At 48.6% G+C, this 20363-nt stretch overlaps 2 protein-coding genes and 1 pseudogene across 6 annotated transcripts in view; 1 reads left to right on the top strand and 2 right to left on the bottom strand.

Annotated features, from left to right (window-relative positions):
* HIF3A (hypoxia inducible factor 3 subunit alpha) overlaps nucleotides 1–11036 on the bottom strand; it is a 49437-nt gene extending 38401 nt beyond the window's left edge. The window contains exon 1 of one of the 3 annotated variants that reach the window (XM_087971258.1): nucleotides 9971–11036. In XM_087971258.1, the coding sequence (XP_087827384.1) occupies nucleotides 9971–10278 (308 nt within the window). In that variant the 5' untranslated portion in view covers nucleotides 10279–11036. Of the gene's footprint in view, nucleotides 1–219; nucleotides 308–2500; nucleotides 2659–9970 lie in introns of those variants that run through there. The other 2 variants (XM_087971260.1, XM_087971261.1) reach the window with 2 other exon arrangements.
* Nucleotides 11022–13629, top strand: SNRPD2 (small nuclear ribonucleoprotein D2 polypeptide). 3 transcript variants are annotated; one of them, XM_026688075.2, is made up of 3 exons: nucleotides 11022–11141; nucleotides 11801–11980; nucleotides 13204–13629. In XM_026688075.2, coding segments are annotated over exons 1-3 (357 nt in total). In that variant the 5' UTR covers nucleotides 11022–11139; the 3' UTR covers nucleotides 13379–13629. The 3 variants fall into 3 exon arrangements, with proteins under 3 accessions (XP_026543860.1, XP_087827408.1, XP_087827407.1); XM_087971282.1 differs by having other exon boundaries at nucleotides 13085–13629; XM_087971281.1 differs by having other exon boundaries at nucleotides 11129–11385.
* Nucleotides 13630–15237: 1608 nt separating this feature from the next.
* LOC113425792 (adenosine receptor A1 pseudogene) lies at nucleotides 15238–16996 on the bottom strand (annotated as a pseudogene).
* Nucleotides 16997–20363: the final 3367 nt, after the last annotated feature.

The following is a 20363-nucleotide window of genomic DNA, read 5'->3' as shown; positions in this document are numbered from 1 at the left end:
GAAAAGTAGCCAGGATCAGCAGGAGATCCGCTCTGGATTCCAAAGTGGGCCAGGCTGGATTTGATCGATCCTGGCCACGGTCCTTCGGAGAGAAGGAGATCCATCCCAGGTTCTTAGCCAAAGCGGCTGGCAGATTTCCCCAGAGCCGTTTCCTCCTTGCCACAAGGACAGAGGAGGTGAGCGGCCAAAAAGCTCCTATTTCTGTTTCCCCGGCCTTACCTTTGATACTTCGACCACGACATCCCTGAGTTATACAGTCATGGTTAGAGGGCTGATATGCACACCTCCGCCCCGCAGTCCGCTCTCCACTCTGCGCTCATCTTAAGCCAGGTTCCGCGAGAGACTAAAACTCTTATAGGCTAGGAGGGAGCGTTTCAAAAGAGGGAGGAGGAGGAGGGGCGAAGTGAGGTCTGCCTTGGACGGGTGGAAGGGTGCCAGGTTTGTCCTCCCCGGGCAGAGGGGGCCAAGAGCTGCCTCGGAACAGCCAGTGCAGCAAATTCTGCAGACCAGGAACCGTGCCGAGGAGCGGGGCAGCAGCCCCCCACCTCCTTGGGGGCAACGAAATGCTCCCCTGGGCACCCAATCTTCCCTCTCCCCAACCTGCCAGGAGGGGCCCCAGTTGCACCCACCCAGGTCCAAATTCCTCGCAGCGAGCTGGAACGCACGCACCAGGGAGACGGTGGCTTCAAGCTGGGTGGTGGTGGGTTTTTGTTTGTTTTTTTCATTTCTTTCTGACCCCCCAAAAAAATCTCTTTACTGCCCCTTCTGCACTCTCCGTGACCCAGTTTTGGGAAGATCCGGATGGATCTGACCTACCTCCAGATTACCTTCTCTCCCCCCACGCTACAGGAGCAGGTCTGCCGGTGTGGCTCCGAAACGGCTTTTATTTTATTTTTCCAAATCTCTCAAATTCAGGGTGCGGGGAGCACTCCTGCCAATGCAGGTCGATCCCAGAATCCCCCCCTCTCTTCCCCCTCCCACAACTGTCTTGGCGACTTAAAACTTCCAGCCTGCAAGCTTTGCGGGTTGCAAAACCAACATTCCTAAACGTGGCCAAGGAACAGGTTCCTTTATGCCACTCACAACATTTCTGCTGGTCAATAATATCACGGTCACAATAAGGGAACATGCCTGGAATCAGCTGGGTCAGTCTCTCTCCACAATCTTACAGCACAAAAATTCCTGTAGTTTGCAAGCTGTGCGCTCTTGTTCCCTTACTTTTAGGTTTTTTCCCATCTTTTGAATATGGATTCATATTCCTTTGCCTTTGAATCTAATACTATCTATCTATCTATCTATCTATCTATCTATCTATCTATCTATCTATCTATCTATCTATCTATCTATCTATCTATCCTTCTATCCTTCTATCTATCCTATCTATTTAATCTTACACAGATGCAGACAATCATATATACCACTCACTCACACATTCACACAACTGGTGAATGCTGCAAAACTATCCAAGCGGGGATATTTTTTTGGGGGGGGGGAAATAGTTTTTCCTGCTCCCCCTCCCTTCCCCTTGGGTGGATTCCCTGCGCTCCCCCCTCCCCCTTCTAATCCACTCGATTAAAGAACCCATCTGGGGTCTAAAAGCAGCAGACAAGAGGCCATGATAGGAAGGCTGCCTTACTGTAAACAAGATGTATACTGAGGCTGAATTGCATGCACGCATCCAGGACAGTGGGGGAAGCCCGCTTTTGGGATCTGACCGGCTCCTCGCACTTATGGCGGGCAGTTTAACAGGGGGCTCACCTCCCTCCTTTTCTCTAATTTGCTGATAAACCCTTGGCAAGATGCCTACTGTAATCTAATAGATCTCCCTGCAGCCCAGAAGACATTCCCCCCCCACACACACACACACCTTCCTCTTCTTCTGCAGAACTACAGTAGGCAGATCAAGGAGCCATGTATGTGTTCAATGACAAACCAGGCCAATATATTAAAAAAAAAATGTTTTCCCTTTGCAATGGCCAAATAATGCCTGTCCCCCTCCTAATGACCGCCCCCCCTCTACTCCGATCCATATTCCAAAGGAGCTCAGCCAGCCAGGATGCCACGACCCTTCCCCAAATACTTTTCCAGGGTACCTGGAAGGGGCGGGAGAAAAACGGGACCGTGTTTTTTCCCCCGAGAATGAGGGTCTTCTGTGCAAGGGGGGGCAAAGGGGGTTCACCTCGCAAATTGCAAGTCGCGCTGGAAATCTCGACCAAACGAGGGGACGGGGAGTTGGGGGGCTAAGGGGTCGAAGAATGTGCCGAGTTTGCAAGTCTGCACCCTCCCCGCGTGCCCCCCACGCGCGCGTTCCTGTGTGCCTCGGGGGTCTGGAGACCCCTGCAGAAGCCCACCCCAGCCCTCGGCCTCTACTTCCCATCGGAGCAGCCGGACTGGCCGCCGCTGGCGCATCCTGCCCGCGGCGTCCTCGCAAAAGGATGCAGCTGCGCCCCCCACGCGCGAAACACCGCCGCCGCCGCGGGAGCTTTTCCGCTGGCTGTACCTGGGACCCTGCAACCCATTCTCCATGGCTGGCCGGCTCGCTCTCTCGCTCTCTCGCTCCGCTTCCTTCCCTTCCCTCCTTGCCCGGGTGGGTCCGGCTGCTGGGCTCGGCGGTGCTCTCCCTCCGCTCTCTCTCCGCCCGCGCTCCTTGGCGCCCCCCGCCCCGAAGCCCACTCCCCTCCAGGCTACTCCCACCGCCCCTCCCCCATCCGCGCCATTGGCTCCCCTCCCACCCCGGAGGAGCCCCCACCCCCTCCAGCCAGGCAAGAATCGGGAGCCTCTGGCCCGCCTCCTTCGGCGGAGCCGGCCGGCCATTGGGCGCAAGGCTGCCACTCCGGCGCCCGGGGGGCTCTGCCCCCTCATTTGTGGGCACTTGGCTGGGTCGAGGGTGCCCCCCCGCGGCTGCGGATAGGAGCTCCGGGTGGCGGGGTGGGGGTGGGGGGCGCGCGCACGAGCGCTGGGAGGCCGAATTCAGCGCAGGCAGCTTGGGCCGCGCAGAGCTGCTGCAACCCGGCGCCGATCCGGAGTCGCGCCGGTTTCTTTTGGGCAGGTTGGAGCCTCGATGTGGATCCACCTGGGCGGAGGGGAGGGGGAGGTACAGTCGGAGTCTGCCGCACCGCGCAGGACTTGCAAAGGAGGTGACTCCGGATTAAGCTGCCCTGTGCGCGGCTTGGCGTCAAGACTTCCACCCGATCCAGGAGAGGATCGGGTGGAAAAAGGAGGAAGAAGAGCCGCCCCCCCCCATGGATGCGGCGGGTTGGGGCTCCTTTGCTTTCCCTTCTCCCCTCCACAGCCCCCAAATACCAACTTTGTATGTACTTCAAATGGGACAATCCGAATTAAGCTCTAGGACCCCTCGCCTCGGGCGCGGATTAAGCTCCAAACGCCTCGCCTCGGGCGCGGGAGAGCAACCGCTTTCTAGACTATCCTGGCGTCCCAATCGGGACGCAGCCCCGATCGGCCGTTGGAGGAGGATGGGATTTGTAGTCCAGCGGAGCCCCTTTCCCCCGCCAAGGGGCTGTTTTGCCAGGCGAAACGGGACTCGGTCCGGCCGTGGCGCGCCTGTCCCGCGGACACCTGTTCGGGCGGGCGGGCCGGCGCTCTCCCGGGTCCTGCCCCGGCGAGCATCTCGGACCGGTTGGGTGAAGGCGCCCCCTGGCGGGCGAAGGAGGCAGCCGCTCCGTTCTCCGACTAACTAACCCAAACACTCTCCGCGGTGGGAAGCGGGCGGTCCTTCCGCGCTTAGGGCGCGGCCAGGTCTTCAAACTTGGCCGCTTTAAGACTTGGGGACTTCAACTCCCCCCGCATTGAAGCTAATTCCATTCAAACGGAGAGACTGCAGAGGAAGGGATCCCAAGAGATGAAGCAGAGCCGGCTGGGGAATTCTGGGAGTTTGAAGTCCACAAGTCTTCAAGTTTAGGGACCCCCGTTTTAAGAAGAGGAGTTGGCAACTGTGGGAACTTCAGCACCCAGAATTCCTGGCTAGGAAAGAGATCTGTTTTTCGGGGATCACCCACAAAACTAACCACGTTCAGAAACGAATCACAGGCCTAGATTCTCTCAACACAACACACTAGAACAGGGGTCATCAAACTTGGCCGGTTTAAGACTTGTGGACTTCAACTCCCAGAATTCCTCCTCCAGTTATGTTAGCTCAGGAATTCTGGGAGTTGAAGTCCTCAAGTCTTAAAGCAGCCAAGTTTGGAGATAGCAATAGCATTTAGACTTATATACCGCTTCATAGTGCTTTTACAGCCCTCTCTAAGTGGTTTACAGAGTCGGCCTCTTGCCCCCAACAACCTGGGTCCTCATTTCACCCACCTCGAAAGGACGGGAGGCTGAGTCAACCTGGAGCCTGGTGAAAATCGAACTCTTGGCAGTGGGCAGAGTTAGCCTGCAATACTGCATTCTAACAGGAAGGAAGGAAGGAAGGAAGGAAGGAAGGAAGGAAGGAAGGAAGGAAGGAAGGAAGGAAGGAAGGAAGGTAGGTTGGTTTACAGAATCAGCCTCTTGCCCCCAACAATCTGGGTCCTCATTTCACCCACCTCGGAAGGACGGGAGGCTGAGTCGACCTTGAGCTTGGTGGGATTCGAACTGCCAAACTGGCTGCAGCAGAAGTAGCTTGCTTGCAGTACTGCACTCTAAATCACTGCACCACAGAGGCTCCTTGGCTTAGGGGCTGAATTTATTGGGGAGGGAATGGGGGGAGACCCCCACCCATTAACCATCCCTCCTCCCGAGCATAGGATAGGATGAAGCCCACCCGGTCGCGCCAATGGGCAAAAGCTGCAGAGCCTGCGGGGGGAAGGGGACGCCCAGGAGCCTGCTTTCCATCTCCCCTGGCCTGGCCGTCTCTTAGATCAGGGGTCTCCAACCTTGGTAACGTTAAGCCTGGAGGACTTCAACTCCCAGAATTCCCCAGCCAGCTTTGCTGGCTGGGGAATTCTGGGAGTTGAAGTCCTCCAGGCTTAATGTTACCAAGGTTGGAGACCCTGTCTTAGATGGTTGCTTTCCCTAACCGGGCGCCCTCTGCATTTCAGGACTACAACACCCATCACTTCCAACCAACCAAGACATTCCAGGATCCAACTGGGGGTGGGGGCGGGGGCTTCATTTTAGGGTTGCAGAATTCCAGGGAGGAGGGGGAAATTCTGGGAGGGGCTCTCCATGACCCTCAAGAGGGCACCGTGGGGATCTCTGACGGGACCCCTTGAAAAAGGCTGCTTGTTCTCATCTTACAGAATAGAATACAGAACAGAGTGGGAAGGGACCTTGTAGGTCATCTAGTCCAACCCCCACCCACCCAAGCAGGAGAACCTACATCTGACAAATGGCAGTCCAGCCTTTTCTTGAAAGCCTCCAGGGAGGAAGCTCCCACAACGTCCGAAGGCAACTTCTATCCCATAGGTTGATCGTTTTCCCTGTCAGAAAATTCCTCCTTATTTCTAGAATCTGTCTTTGTTCGGTTCCCATCCATTATTCCAGAGGTCTCCAAACTTGGCAACTTTAAGAATTGTGGACTTCAACTCCCAGAAGTCCACAATTGAAGCCCACAATTCTTAAAGTTGCCAAGTTTGGGGACCCCTGTGCATGATTCCTTGTCTGGCCTTCAGGTGCCTTGGAAAATAGGTTGAGCCCCTCCTCTCTGTGATGGAAGGGACCTGGGAGGTCTTCTAGTCCAACCCCCTGCTCCATCAGGAGACCTTGTACCATCCTTTCAGACAAATGGCAGCCTCTTCTGAAAAACTTCCAGTTTTTAAGCACCCACAACTTCCAGAGGCAAGCTGTTCCACTGACTGATTGAATGAGGCTCCCTTATTTAATAGGAGAGAAATCCTTTTCCAACTATGTTAGTTGCCCCCACTCAAATTCACTGGCCCTTCCGGTGTTTTTAGAATGGCAGGAACAGTCAAAAGGCAAAAACCCCAGAGAGCTGATCTTGATTGGTGGCTAACAATATCAGTGTCTATTAAAATGTGTCAACCATAAATGTGACTATTGGGCTCCTAATTTTTATTTTTATTTTCAAACAAGAAGACGTTCTCAACTATTTTAGAGCCTGATTTCTGTAAATTAAATATTCTTCCAATACTTAAGGGGCTGTCACAGAGAAGAGGGGGATTGATTTATTCACCGAAACACCAGAAGGCAGGACAAGAAAGAATGGATGGGAACTAATCAAGGAGAGAAGCAACTTGGAACTAAGGAGGAGTTTTCTGACACAGAACAACTCATCCATAGAATGGTTTGCCTCCAGAAGTTGTCGGTGCAGCAACACTGGAAGTTTTCAATAAACCAAAAAAAATCATTTGATCAGGATGATGATGATGATTATCAGAATGATGACCAGGATGATTCTGCTCGCAACAGAATACCCTACAGCACCAGGCTTGAAAGTTTGGGCTTGGACAACCTTGAACTACACCGCCTACAGCTGGACTTAAGCATAGTACACAAAATTATCTGCTACAATGTCCTACCAGTCAATGACTACTTCAGCTTCAACCACAGCACACAACAGATACAAACTCAATGCAAACCGCTCCAAACTTGATTGCAGAAAGTACGACTTCAGCAACAGAGTGGTCAATGCCTGGAATGCCCTACCTGACTCTGTTTTTACATCCTCTAACCCCCCCACTCCGTTAACCTCCAACTATCCACTATTGACCTCACCCCATTCCTAAGAGGTCTGTAAGGGGCCGTGTATAAGTGCACCATCGTGCCTACTGTCCCCGTCCTATTGTCCCCATTTATTCATACCTATTTCCTGCATTCTTACTCATGTTTATACTTATACCTATCATCTCGTGATTGACAAATCAAATCAAATCAAATACAAATCAAATCAATAAACTCTCCTGCTTTGAGTAAAGGTTACATTAGAAGACCTCCAAGGTCGTTCAGGCTTTAGGATTCTATGAAATCTATGACATATTCATTTGGGATAGTCTGGGAGAAAAACGGTTCCCTCCCCCCTAAATGAATTAACACTGGAGGGGGGGGAGCCATAACTGGGTGGCCAGGATTACGGGATTATTTTGCTGACGGCCGAGTCCCTTTGTGGCTGGCCACTTAACTTGAACAACGTTGGAAAATCCTGTTAGTGGGTATTGCAAGATTAAGGGGCTGATCTTTGGGGCGTCTTGGCAGGAAGTAAAGTATAGGTAGTCCTTGACTTATGACCACAACTGAGCCTAAAATCTCTCTTGCTAATCAAGACAGTTGTTACGTGAACTTTGCCTCATTTTACGACCTTTCTTGCCACAATTGTTAAGTGAATCACTGCAATGGATGCTGCAATGGTCGTAGGTATGAAAAACGATCCTAAGTCACTTTTTTCAGTGCTGCTGTGACTTCGGTCAGTAAATGAACTGCTATAACTCAAGGACTATGTGTAGTAGGAAAAATCCAGAGATTCTTTTCCAGGCCCCCTGAACCCCAGTTGGCCAAAATCCTGGCTTAAGGTCAGACTCCTCACACACACACACACACACCCCACAATTCCACAATTTGGCTCTTTTCCAGAGTTCACTCGTGCTGCATTCTAGCCCAATGAATAATCCCTGCTACCTGTTTATGGTTTCTATGGCTGGCAAATGTTTTGGCTACTCTGTTTATTTTAAAATGAAAACAATTGTGAACTGACAGCTGAAAAAGGCAATATTGTCTTCGAGATCAACGTGGTGACAACTTGGACAACGCCCATGTTTCTGCACAACACGGGGAAGAAAGATTTGCTATGGCCGTATTCTGGACTGTTTTTCTCAAATTCCCAGTCCAGTTTTCAGCCCTTCTGAAGGTCTTTCGTCTAATCGGGCCTGGCCTGTTCAAGTTTTTAACTGAAACAAGGTCGACTATCTTCTGTGCCTTCCCACATTCTTAACATCGAATGAAAAGAGTTGTATTATAAGACAGGCAACCAAAGAAACAGGTTTCAACTCTTCTAAATCAAAATTCTTTGGAAAAACGCTTAGGAAGAAGGCTGCAAAACCTCAGCAGCAGAGGCGTGCTGTGTAAACGAGCTGGTTAGGGTGCACTGCCTTGCCACAGCCCGTCCGAAAAGGTTTGGCAATGTTTGAATGTTGGATGTTGCTTTGGGAGTCAAGTCGAGGAGAACTGGTTTTTCATCTCTATTTTGGACAAGGTGCTTAAGATTTTGAAAAGGAGCTAAACAAACTCAAATCAACGTGTCTAAGCCCAACATACCTCAGCTCCCCCCCCCCAATTACATCGGTGGAAATAAAAGTCTTTTTCCGCCGTCAGTTTTCTGTGTTTCTATAAATGGGACATGAAGTATCCGGGCACCCGAGTAAGAAAACTGATTTCCAAAAGAGAGACTTTCAGACCTGAGAGCAATAGCAGAGCTTCAATCATCACGGCCAATTGGATCTAATGTTTAAGGTATCAAAGCTAGAAAGCAGGAGACCATGAATTCTAGTCCTGCCTTAGCTATGAAAGCCAGCTGGGTGACTTTGGGCCAGGAGATGGCGAGTTCTGGTCCCGCTTTGAGCAGGAAAGTTGGCTTGGGGACTTTACGCCAACCAGCAGGTGAGTGGCAGTTTTAGTCCCACTTTAGGAATGAAACTCAGCTGGATGACTTTGGGTCAGTCACTCTCCCTTAGCCCAACCCACCCGACAGGGTTGTTGTTGTGGGAAAATAGGAGAAGGAAGGAGCACAGGTAGTTGTCAACTTACAACAGTTCATTTGGTAACCATTCAAAGTTACAACTACATTGAAAAAGTGAGTGACATCCGTTTTTCACACTTACGACCACTGCAGCATCTCCGTGGTCACATCAAAATTTGGGTGCTTCCAACTGGCTCATATTTATGACGGTTGCAGTGTCCCAGGGTCATGCGATCCCGCTTTGTGACCTCCTGACAAACAGTCAACAGGGAAGCCAGATAGCATAAGAATAGCAGACTTATATAACGCTTATTCTGACCAAGGCTTCCTGAGACCGTAATTAAGCACACGCTTAGTCCAAACAACTCTTGTTTTATTTCAGCGCTGGGAATTATGTGCATTCCCAGCCTGTACTGAGTCCCTCGAGATAAGCACCCACTTTTATCTCCTTTGAATTGCTGCCGGCAACAAAAGTGCCAAATTAACTACGTATATATACCGAAGTACAAAGTCCACACAGACTTTCAAGGATTAATCCAAACAGAATGAACAACTTTGCTTCCTGCAAAGGTTTCTCTACTTTGCCAAGCCTCACTCCCAAGTTGCCCCTTTTGTCTCAGCTGCTCTTGCCTTCTAGCAGCTCTGCGCATACACACACTGGGAACAGGCTCCCCTTGTTCCTCTGCCTCGCTGCTGACAGATTCTGGAGGCTCCGGAGTCAGCACATAACTCCCAGATGGTCCTGGCCCCATCTCTGCATCGGATGCAGAACCCTCGTCCGAGTCCTCCCCAGACTCCTGGACTGGTCCCCGTTCTTCCCCACTGTCCGATTCTGCTCCAATCTGCACAGGCTGCCGGCGAACCACAACACTGCTTCACATTGCTTTACAGGCCTCTCTAAGCAGTTTACAGAGTCGGCACCTTGCCCCCTCAACAATCTGGGTCCTCGTTTTACCGACTTCGGAAGGACGGAAGGCCGAGTCGACCTGGAGCCAGTGCGAATCGAACCCCTGGCAGTTGGCAGAGTTAGCCTGCAATACTGCATTCTAACCACTGTGACACCATGGCTCCTGCACTGAACAAGCGTGTTACTAACTTAATAACGGCACTGATTCACTTAACAACTGTCGTTAAGTGAATCGATGTAGTTCGTAAAATGGGACGCTGAACTGTCTCACTTAGGAATGGAAATTTTGGGCTCCACTGTGGTCATAAGTCGAGGACTACCTGTATTAGGTCCGTCCGCGGCCTTGAGTTATTTGTAACAATAATAAAGGCAGCATACAAGTCAATCAATCAATCAATCAATCAGCTTAAAGGGATTCCCAATAGAAACCTCACATTGCTCTCCAGTTGTTGTGTTGGAAAGATCCCTCCGTGGTAGATCGGTAACGGCAGCTCCGGCCTCCTCGTCTTTTCTCGAAGTGGGGGGGCAGCGGGGGTGGGATCAGGCTCTTTCCCAAGCCAGCGTCTCGTCTCCCCGTCCCACCCCCGGCCATCCAAGGGTGGAAATGCAGAGCTGGACCTGAAGCGAAGAAGAATCGGAAGGGGAAAAGAAGCCACAAGGCCGGGATCTCCGTCCAGGGCGGTTGGTGGGGGGGAGGGGTGTCCATCGAAGACCGACTCAAAGGGGTCGTTTTGAGGGTCATTTAGACAAGGCCGGGACCTTGTTAAGCTGGTCCGGCGTCTTGGGGGGGGAGTAGTCGGACCTGGAATTTTTGAGGCCCCGAGTTCGAATCCTCCCTCAGGCGTGAAAAAGCAGCTGGGCTGACTTTGAGCTGGCGTTTTTTTTTTTTTTCCCTTCAGCCCAGCCCCACCTCGCAGGGGTTGTGGTTGTTGGCAGAGGGAGCCTCCTCTACTCCATCTTAGGCAATAAATGCGCAGTAAATAAAACATCGAACTCGCCATTAAACCACGGGAAGGAGGGGGGGCTAATTTGACCAAAGCGGGTGTGTGTGTGTGTGTGTGTGTGTGTGTGTGTGTGTGTGTGCCACAGTTGCTTGAGGTTTGGGTTCTTGGGCCCAAAGACTTAAGGGTGGCGAAACCAGGCCGAGGAGGCCCAGGTTGCCAGCCCCGCTCGGTCGTGGGTCTCTCATAAAGAGCCTGGCCTACAGCGCAGGGTTGTGGTAGTAGCAAATCACAGTTCAGACAAGTCCAGTCCAGTTTCAGCCACTTCAGCCAAGAGGATACAAAATGAAGTCAAAGGCCACGCTCTTTTCCACTCGGCCCCTTTTGCTTTCCCGCGTGGAGGATTCGCGCGCCCCACGCCTCAGCAAGACCCCCACCACCACAGAAACTGGTCCCTCCGGCGCATGCGCGGTGGAAAAACACGAGGGTGGTGGGGTGGGAATTTTTTGACCCGCTGGGCTCGCCGTCCAACCCCTCCCGTCTTTCTCCCCGTTACTTTTACGCATGCGCGCCCTCCGCTTAGCCCGGAAGCGGAAAGTGTTCCTATCTCACCGCGCCGGAGTCGTTCCCCAAGCGAGCGGCGGATCCATTGCAGCGGCATCATGTGAGGGAGGCCGGGGGGGGAGATTAGGGGGCGCGGGACGGGGGGTGGGAGACGGAGCTGTCCCTGTGTGTGTGTTTGTGCGGTTGTGTGAGTGTGTAAAATACTTACAGAGGCTTCTTCTGGGCCTTACCGTAAACCTTGGAATAGGCGCCCCTCTCGAAAAGCCTCTCCCTCTCGGCTCTCTTCTGGAGTAACCGCCGAGGGGGGCGGGGGGAGAGGAAGGAGCCCCTCCTCTGGCTTTATGGTATGCCCCCCCCCCAAATATACAATGAGTGTGTATCTTTGTAGTTGGAAACTAGAGAGCAAGGGGACCCCAAGCAGGCGAATAGTAGTAATAACTTTCTATTGTTATTCTGAAAAGCCGGTTTATATCTGTAGTCCGGTGATTTATACATGTTGCATCTGGATGGTTAATTGTTCTACATTTAGAATATATGCAGAATAGAAGTTGGTTAAAAAAAAAGAATTTGTTAAAAGAAAGAATTGATTTGTTAAAAAGGAATAATTTGTTAAAAAGAAAGCACTGATTTGTTAAAAAGAAATATAGTGCTACTAAGAGAGCTTATTTTCATCCAATTAAAGGGCATAACCTCAAAATCGAATATTATGTATTTATTTTCCTTTTTTTTTCTTTCCTTCTTTCTTTTTTTTTTTTTTAGGAGCCTCTTAAATAAGCCCAAAAGTGAGATGACCCCGGAAGAACTGCAAAAGCGGGAGGAGGAGGAATTCAACACAGGGCCACTGTCGGTGCTCACACAATCCGTTAAAAATAATACCCAGGTGCTCATCAATTGTCGCAATAACAAGAAGCTCCTGGGGCGTGTCAAGGCCTTTGATAGGTAGGTTCTCACCTGGGCATGCCTCCAATCCGTCAGAGGATTATCTGTGGGCTTCCTTTATATTTTTAGTGAAACAGGTAGTGTTCTCGTTCGTTTAAGGTTTATTATTCAGAACAAATACAAGGGGGTCCACAATTTATTTAATGACCATTCAAAGTTACAATGGCATAATTGTAATGAAAAAAGTGACAACTGCTTTTCACACTTAAGACCATTGCAGCATCCCTTCGTAATCAGAATTTGGGTGCTTGGCAACTGGCATGTACTTACGACAGTTGCACTGTCCCAGGGTCATGTGAATCACCAATTGTAACCCTCCCAGTTGACTTCCAACTAGTCAAGTCAATGGAGGAAGCCAGATTCGCTTAACAACAGCATGATTCATTTAGCAACTAGTGATTCACTTAACTGTGGCAAAAGAGGTCATTAAAAAAAGGGGGGCGCAACTCACTTTACAACTGTCTTCCTTAGCAATGGAAATTTTGGGCTCAGTTATGGTTGTGAGTCGAAGACTAGCTGTAGGCGGCTATGGGGTTCCCGAGAAGTAAAGGTGCTTTGGACCCAGCATAGACAGTACACAACTGTCAGTGGCCCCTTAAAGAACAGGTGCTTTTCCTGGGCTCAGGTGGGGTTCCTATGGACTGCAATAATATGTCTTATCATGAATTCCCAGGGAAGCTCATAATTCCTTTAAGTAGCTGCCAGGGTGGATAAAAATCTTTTTAAAAAAAAAAAAATATAAAAATTTAAATTGGATTTTTAAAATCAAATTTATTTTAATAATAAAATGCTTTTGGAATAAAATATAGTTTTCTATTTAAAATGCATTAATAATTTAGTTTATTCATCATGAAATGGAGCTTATGTAGCATGAGGCTGTATATTCTGCAATATTGGGAATGTTGGTGAGTCAACAGTGGATCAGAGATGTCAGTTGCTCTTTTAAAATTATGATTTAAATTGAGTTGATTTAAATCAAGCCCTTTTACTATTGATTTAAATCTTGATTTAAATCAAATCCACCCCTGGTAGCTGCCAGTGGGTAGCATGAACACCTTGCGCAATGGATTCAAAGACCTGTTTCAGATCAGAATATTTTTTCAGCCTTGAATTCTGTGGGGATCTACCCCTCTCCAGAACTTCCTCCAGGGTGGTTGCGAAGTTGCCAGGAGCCGCACAGGGAATCTCGCCTCTGCGTAACGCCAGGCACTTTCTTCCACCAGGCACTGCAACATGGTGTTAGAGAACGTCAAGGAGATGTGGACCGAGGTGCCCAAGAGTGGGAAAGGCAAGAAGAAGTCCAAGCCAGTCAACAAAGACCGTTACATCTCGAAGATGTTCCTGCGGGGAGACTCGGTCATTGTCGTGCTGAGGAATCCCCTCATTGCTGGCAAGTAAACAGGCTGAGGTGGCTCACAAGCCTGGCAATGCCAAGATGCCACGTTTCTCAAAAGACTGGAATCTTCTTGCCTTTAGTTTTAAGGCGGGGATATCTTATAGTCAACCGTCCTTCCGATGTTTCTTGTGTCACAAGTGTGCAGTTCCGTGACGTGTTGATGCATGAAATTTCTCCCGTCAATTCAGTACCATGTGGGATTTTGATTCCCCCCCCCTCTTCTTTTTATATAATAAACATTTTGTTGAATTTGTTGGATTGCTTTTTTTTTTGGCTGTTGCTACAGGCGTTTCTGCCTAGTATTTCATGATGTTGGAGAGAGTTATATTTATGAATAACTTGAGTTTCTCCCGTCTGGTGCTGTATGATGGTTAGATGTTAGATAAAACTTATTTGCACTTGGAGACAGTACAATTTTATCGTATTTCTGACAGGGCAAGTAATTTGACCTTCTTTCCTCTTTTGTCTTCACCACCTGGTTACGCAGTATACCTTAAAAGATTCTTGGATCAAACCAAATGAAGAGTAGTTTTTGCAATCAGATGCCTCTTGCTTTCTGTTTTCTGCCCAGCTGTTTGAGACTGACTACGCAAGCCTACATGTGTTTTCATTCAAAGAAAATAAGTATTTTTAATCCTGTGAGTGCTCTCTTCTTGCCTTACTAAACACATATTTTAAATACCACTGATAAGGAAAGCAGGATCTGTTTTCTAATTCCAGCATTTTCCATTAAATACCATCACCTCCCTGATCAAACCCTAACACCAACAGGAAAAAAAAAACCCTATCCTAATCCCAGATCTCTAGCTGTAAGGGCTGAAAATGGTGAGGCAAGAAATAGTCTAAAACAGAATAATTAGGTAAATACCAAGCATGTTTCTCTAATTCTCAAGGGGGGAAAATGGTAAAAATTGATTCACTAAAAAGGCAAAAGATTTAAACCCTCGTCTCGCACACAAATACATATAGTTTGATTTCTGCTATCTGTAATAGATTTAATATAGGACCTTGTTTGCAATAAAGCAACTGATCTGAGTTTTTGATTCGGTAAGCAAGTACGTGATTTATGGGCTTGAGTGTCTGGAGAACAGATTTATTATGTCTGGTATGAAGTCTGATATCCCAGTATCATAAATTTATCACAAATAACTTGTTAATTTACCCCTAACATAGTCTCAGAAGTGAATTGGAGTTGGGTGGCAATAAAAAATAAAACAAATGTAAATTTAAAATCATAAAATATTTTAAGATTTGACGTGTTGTAGAAGTCACTATTTGTAGCCAAATTTACCATTTTTCTTCAGTATGAATTTGTGTGTAAACGTGATTTCTACTATAATTCCTCAAGGTCCTGCAATTCCCTGGGTTTTTTCCCTACTTTCTTTTCCATGGTGTGTTGTCTGTTCTGCCATAAGTGCCTTCTCCACCCAACAGGAGAGGGTTAACATGAGCTAACCTCTAGGCCCAGGGGTCGTTTTCTTATTCCACCCAAGCTCGGTGCAATTTTCATTCCCCCCCAGCCTCTGAAAGTGTCTTCATATTGCTTCCATATTGGATCTTTTTACCCCTTCATGCATCCTTCGGTGATGTCTTTTGGAACGTCAACCATTATATAAAGACACATTTATTTTAAAAATATCAATTATCTCCCAGGGAACATTCAGCTGAATACATCGAGTAAAATCCTACAGTCCTATGGGGAGTAATTCTGTAGAGGGACAGGTGGCTTTTTCGGAAGGGTTTTGGCAGGACTATGGTTGAGGTGCTCTACAGTCTTTTCATCGCATGTGGGAGAATGAAGATAGAAATATGGAGAAGTACTTCCACCCTGCATTTCTGGAAGCGATACAAATTGTGTCTTTACACAATGAGATCAGTAGCAGGGTTTGCCATTTACTCAGTGGTATCCAACCTTGGTCACTTTTAAGACTGGTGGACTTCAGCTCCCAGAATTCCTCAGCCAGCCTTAAGGAATTCTGGGAGTTGAAGCCTACCAGTCTTAAAAGTGGCCACGGTTGGACACCCCGTCTTAGAACATGTCCTTACTCAGCACCTACTCAGTAAATGCAACTCATCAACAGCTATGCAATCCAGAAAGCCAATGTTTGGTTTTTCAAGAAGTCTATACTTAGTTCTAAGGAAAGTGAATCCAGTCCAGTGTTCTTGGTGCAGTTTTGGAAAATAATCAGGCGGTGATCTGTAAGTTGGTCATTGGCTGATGCTCAGCGTTTTCCTTCATAGCTACGACAGCACAAAAAAAGATAATATTTTCAGGTCTTCCTGCCCCCTCTTGTGGAGAGAAGATTAATGGCTCCAATGTTTTCTTTCCGATTTGAAGAATGGTGTGACTTTCCTCCCAAACGCTGGATTTCTAAATTCACTTGCCTGGCAGGAAAGTGTTATGAAGCGGTGGCACCCCTAAACGGTTGGCGGCCATGGTCCCAGATGTGGCGAGCGGGCCGGAGCCGCAGATGCAGAGGAGGGTGCTTTCGAAGGCGTCTCGGAAGGATCGCATGCGGAAGACGTAAACCACCGGGTTGATGGCAGAGTTGGCGTGGGAGAGGATTATGGTGGCCAGGATCAGCTGGTTGGGGATGCAGCATTTGGGGCAGAGGAGCATGATGGTGTTGAGCACGTGAAGCGGCAGCCAGCACAGGATGAAGAAGAAGAGGATGATGAAGAGCGAGGTGGCCGTCCGCATCTGCTTGCGGACGATGATCCGGCGTCTCCTCTGAGCGCTGATGTTGACCTCCCCTTCGGCCACTTTGCGGATCTGGCACCTGACCTCCAGGAAGATGCGCCCATACAGTATCAACATGACCAGCAAGGGGACCAGCATGCACGTCATGAAGTTGAAGTAGACCATGTAGGTGTTGGTGATGACGCTGTTGAAAAGGCACTCCCTGCTGGGGGGCAGCGGGTGGTGCCAGCCCATCAGAGGCACCAGGCCGGTCAAGATGGACAGCAGCCAACAGGCCGCAATCACCAGCAGGGAGTTGCGGGGGGTCAGCAGAGACTGGTACTGGAACGGCTTCAGGATGGAGATGTACCGCTCCACAGCGATGGCCAGCAGCCCAAAGATGGAGGCCTGGGTAAACATCAGGAGCAAACAAAGCATCAGGAGGCACAGCTGGGGCCTGGCCTGCGGGTACCCCACCTCAGTGAACTGGGCGCAGGGGATGACCACCGCCCCGACCATGAAGTCCGCCACAGCCAGCGAGATCAGGAAGTAGTTGGTGACGTTGGAACGCAACTTCCTGTTCCACAAGATGACCGTACAGATGAACAGGTTGCCTGCGATGGACAGCAGAGCAATCAGGCTGTCGCTTAGCAAATAGGGGATGTCCACAACAGGCGGGGACGTCGTCTTAGCTTCGAGAGGGCACTGAGGCAGCTGAAGGGAGGATGAGTTCTCCACGCTATCCATTATAGGAGGGGGGCCATTTGGATGCGGTCTTAAGGAGAGTCTTCCCTTCCGGTTTCTGAAACTCTGAAGGTCGTTGTCCCATCAACTTCCATGTTTGAGGAAAGGGAGGCTCGGTGAAATGGGGTCGGGGAGGAGGAGAATACGCCGCTGAGAATTCCGTCGGGTTCCTCCGTCATGCTGGCTTGCATTAGCCAAGTCTGTGAATCAAAAACATTTAAATCGTCCACTTGTACAGGAAGGAAACAAAGGTGCTGTATTTTGGGGTCCTTGGTGGCTTCCTTGCAGACATTTCAGGACCCAACTAGCTAACACCATCAGTGCTAGAAGAGAGTGGGGTTTGTGGAAAGGAGGAAGAGGGGGAGGAGGACTGGGGGTTCTTGGTGCTCTCTGAGCTTATTTTCTTGCAGGCATTTCATTACCAAACTCAGCAACATCATCACTGCTAGAAGGGAGTGGGGTTTGTGGGATGTAGGAGGAGGGGGGAGGCTGCGGGGTTCTTGATGTTTTCAGAGTTTGATTGTTTTCTTGCAGATGTTTCATTACCAAACTAGATAACATCATCACTGCTAGAAGGGAGTGTGGTTTGAGGAAAAATGGTGGAGGAGGAGGACTATGTGGTCCTTGGTACTTTTCCTTTTCTGAGCTGGGTTATTTCCTTGCAGACATCTCATTACCAAACTAGTTAACATCATCAGGACTACTAGCCCACAGTCCAACCCTGAGCTGCAAATATTCTCTTCTATCGGAAAGTGACAGCAATGTTTAGTCTTATAAAAGCAAGAGCTGAGAATAGCACCCTCGACTTTGGAAAGTAAATACTCCTTGCCAAGAAGCAAAAAGGGAGATGTTTTCTTTGGAAGACCCTAATCAAAGCTGGCTGACTTACCTACAGATCCCTGCTGTCATTCCCCCAACGCAAAGGGATGCCATCGGAAGCGAGAAAAGACGCCTGCAAGCCTTCTAAAATCACTTCTGGAGCAATCTGGTCCAACCCCGACTCATTTCTTCCTCTGCTGCCTCTGCCTTCTGATGTTTATGAAAATGAGATCTGATAAGTCGCAGTCGGCATACAAAAGCTGCTGCATTTCGTACAGAAAGGGATAGAGCAAGGCCAGGCAGCCAAAAGAAGGTCTGCCTTGCTGCAACTAGAAAAGAGAATGGAAAAGAAGAAGAAGCGGAACCACTGCCAGATGCATTTTAGATTCTCTGGGATGAGACCTGTAGTAAAGCTGCTATCATGTTGCAGCCCTGAATGGGGTGTGTGTGTGACAGCAACAAAGCAGGAATCGCTTCTGCTATCTCATACAAACCCCTAATTTTCTCAACCTCTGGGCTGCTGTGAAGGAGCCACATGATTCACACAAACAGTCCCTACAAAGAGACTCAAGGTAAACACCATGTACCTTTGCTTTGTTTTGCTTGTGGTGTTTGCATTAAAGATATAGGAACAGAGTCACGGAGGGGGGGGAAAGTCCACAAATTGCATTATATCCCAGAATTCTGAAGGAAGTGTTTATTCTCTACTTTAGAAAAGTCAGCAAGTATCCCTTAAAAGTTTTTTTTAAATTATGTTTACATCAAGGAAGCCTCTATACACACATATAATAATAAATATAATAAATATATATTTTTATCTGCCAAGAAACAAATCAAAGGCACCCTAAAAGCTTTTATCGAATGGAAGTTCATTAAACCCGTTAAGCTTAGATGCTGAAAGGAACCAAGCACAGCTGTGAATACAGCCTGGATAAATAAATATACAATCCCCAGCAGTAGAGTACAAGCATAATCTAGGAATATCAACTTGGTTGAAAAGGTCACTCGTTACAGGCTAGTTTTTCTATCTGAAAAACAGCTAGCTTTTTTTATTTGTGGGCGAAATTTCAGAGATTGGTTTTTGTTTGTTATGCGTTCGACTGTTCTATGAAAACCACAATTGCCTTGGAGAGCTAAATCAATATTGTTTGAATACACATTATTTGGGGGAAGAGAAAAAGGGATTTCAAAGGAAAGGATGAGAAGAAAGCAACCTCTTTTTGGGTGGGTCCTTTTTCTCAAGTGTGTTATTTTCCTTGCATTTTAGTTCAAAGATGATTAAATTTATTTGCCACTTATCTCATGGTTCAAAATAGGTATTAAAAATATGTTTTGGAAAACTTTTAGGTTTTTTTCCCCCCTGCAGTGTTATGATTTGTTTCCTATCATTTCTTGGCTAGATCCTTTTACTGGCATTATCACACCAATTATATATAACTTCTGAGGGTTATTTTTGCTCTCAAAGGGTAAATAAAAACATAAATGGGGTATCTTTTTAAACAGTGGAGCCTAGTAGGCTAGAAATGCTAAGAACTGCAAAAATCTTTTAGCATACCAGTTTTAGCAAAGACATTAAATGTGGCTTTCACTGAACATATACATGGTTTGCGTGTGAGGCTGGGATGCATTTGTGTAAATATATCCCTACATTTATTTGTGCATAAATAAATCTAACGGGTGGGCACCATAGTTATCCTTCTATAATACAGTATATAATTTAGTGCTTGAAATGGCATGGCTGGAGTCTGGGAGTCGAAGGCCACACATCTTCAAGTTGGTAAGTTTGAGGAACGCTGCTTTATTGATTAAAAACGACGGAGCAGGGAAGGTGGTGGGTCTACAGCCATCCCTCAAGGAGAACGTCCGCCTACAACTTCCCATCCCATAAAAAAAACAAAAAAAAACCGCCCGGTGCTTATCCCGCGCCTTTTATACTGGCGTCCTCTCCCGCATTTTGGCGGGAACGAGAGCGGCGCCAGCCGATTGGTCAGCCTCTCTTTCCCTTAAATTCCCATTCCCCACCCCTCGCCTCCGAACCAATCGGTTCCCTCCGCCTGTCCTGTGAGAGGGGGGAGGGATTACCCCTCCCGCCGCTCTGGCCTGTCATGGGCAGGCTCCGCCCCCCTCCCCCCTCCCCGCGGGCTCCTCTCCCATCCCGCCCGCTCCGGCGCGCGCGCGTCCCTGAATGACGCGGGCGCGCGCCGCTGTGACTGCCGCTTCTCGCTCGCCCTTCCGTCTCACCCCCCGTGCTCGTGTCCGCCATAAAGGTAGCGAAGGTATCCTGAGGAGATCCTATATCAGCTGCTCGCCTCGTCCACCCCATTGCTAGTTTATTAAGATCTGAGGAATCGGGGGGATTCCCCCAATCTATTCCTCTCTTTCCTCCTAACCCCCCCCCACCTCAAAAAATATACATAAACTTAGGTCAAAAACCTTCCTGGATTCTCCTTTTCTAACTCAGGCTAAGCCTGGTTTGCAGCCCTGAGCATCCAAACTAGGTTTTTTTAAAGATAAGCCATGATGGTCTGGGGGTGCATGGCACTGCCCATCGTGGTTTATAAGTCACAAGGGCAGGTTGGGGTTCAGTTTTGGGGAAGTTGGTCAAAAGAGATGAGGGCAGGCTTAAAGTGGGGTGCAAAGGAGATCCCTTGGCTGGATCTGTTCCTCAGACTCTCGATGCCTCCCTAGAGAGAAATTAGCTATATTCCGCCTCCAGCATCCTCCAGCATCATCAGCATCCTTCG

This window comes from Notechis scutatus, chromosome 8 (assembly GCF_049901735.1).
Source record: "Notechis scutatus isolate UNSWTSFEM ecotype Mainland chromosome 8, rNotScu1.2, whole genome shotgun sequence".
Lineage (NCBI taxonomy): Eukaryota > Metazoa > Chordata > Lepidosauria > Squamata > Elapidae > Notechis > Notechis scutatus.
Note: the sequence above shows the minus strand (reverse complement) of the source record. Positions and strands in the feature narration are given on the sequence as shown.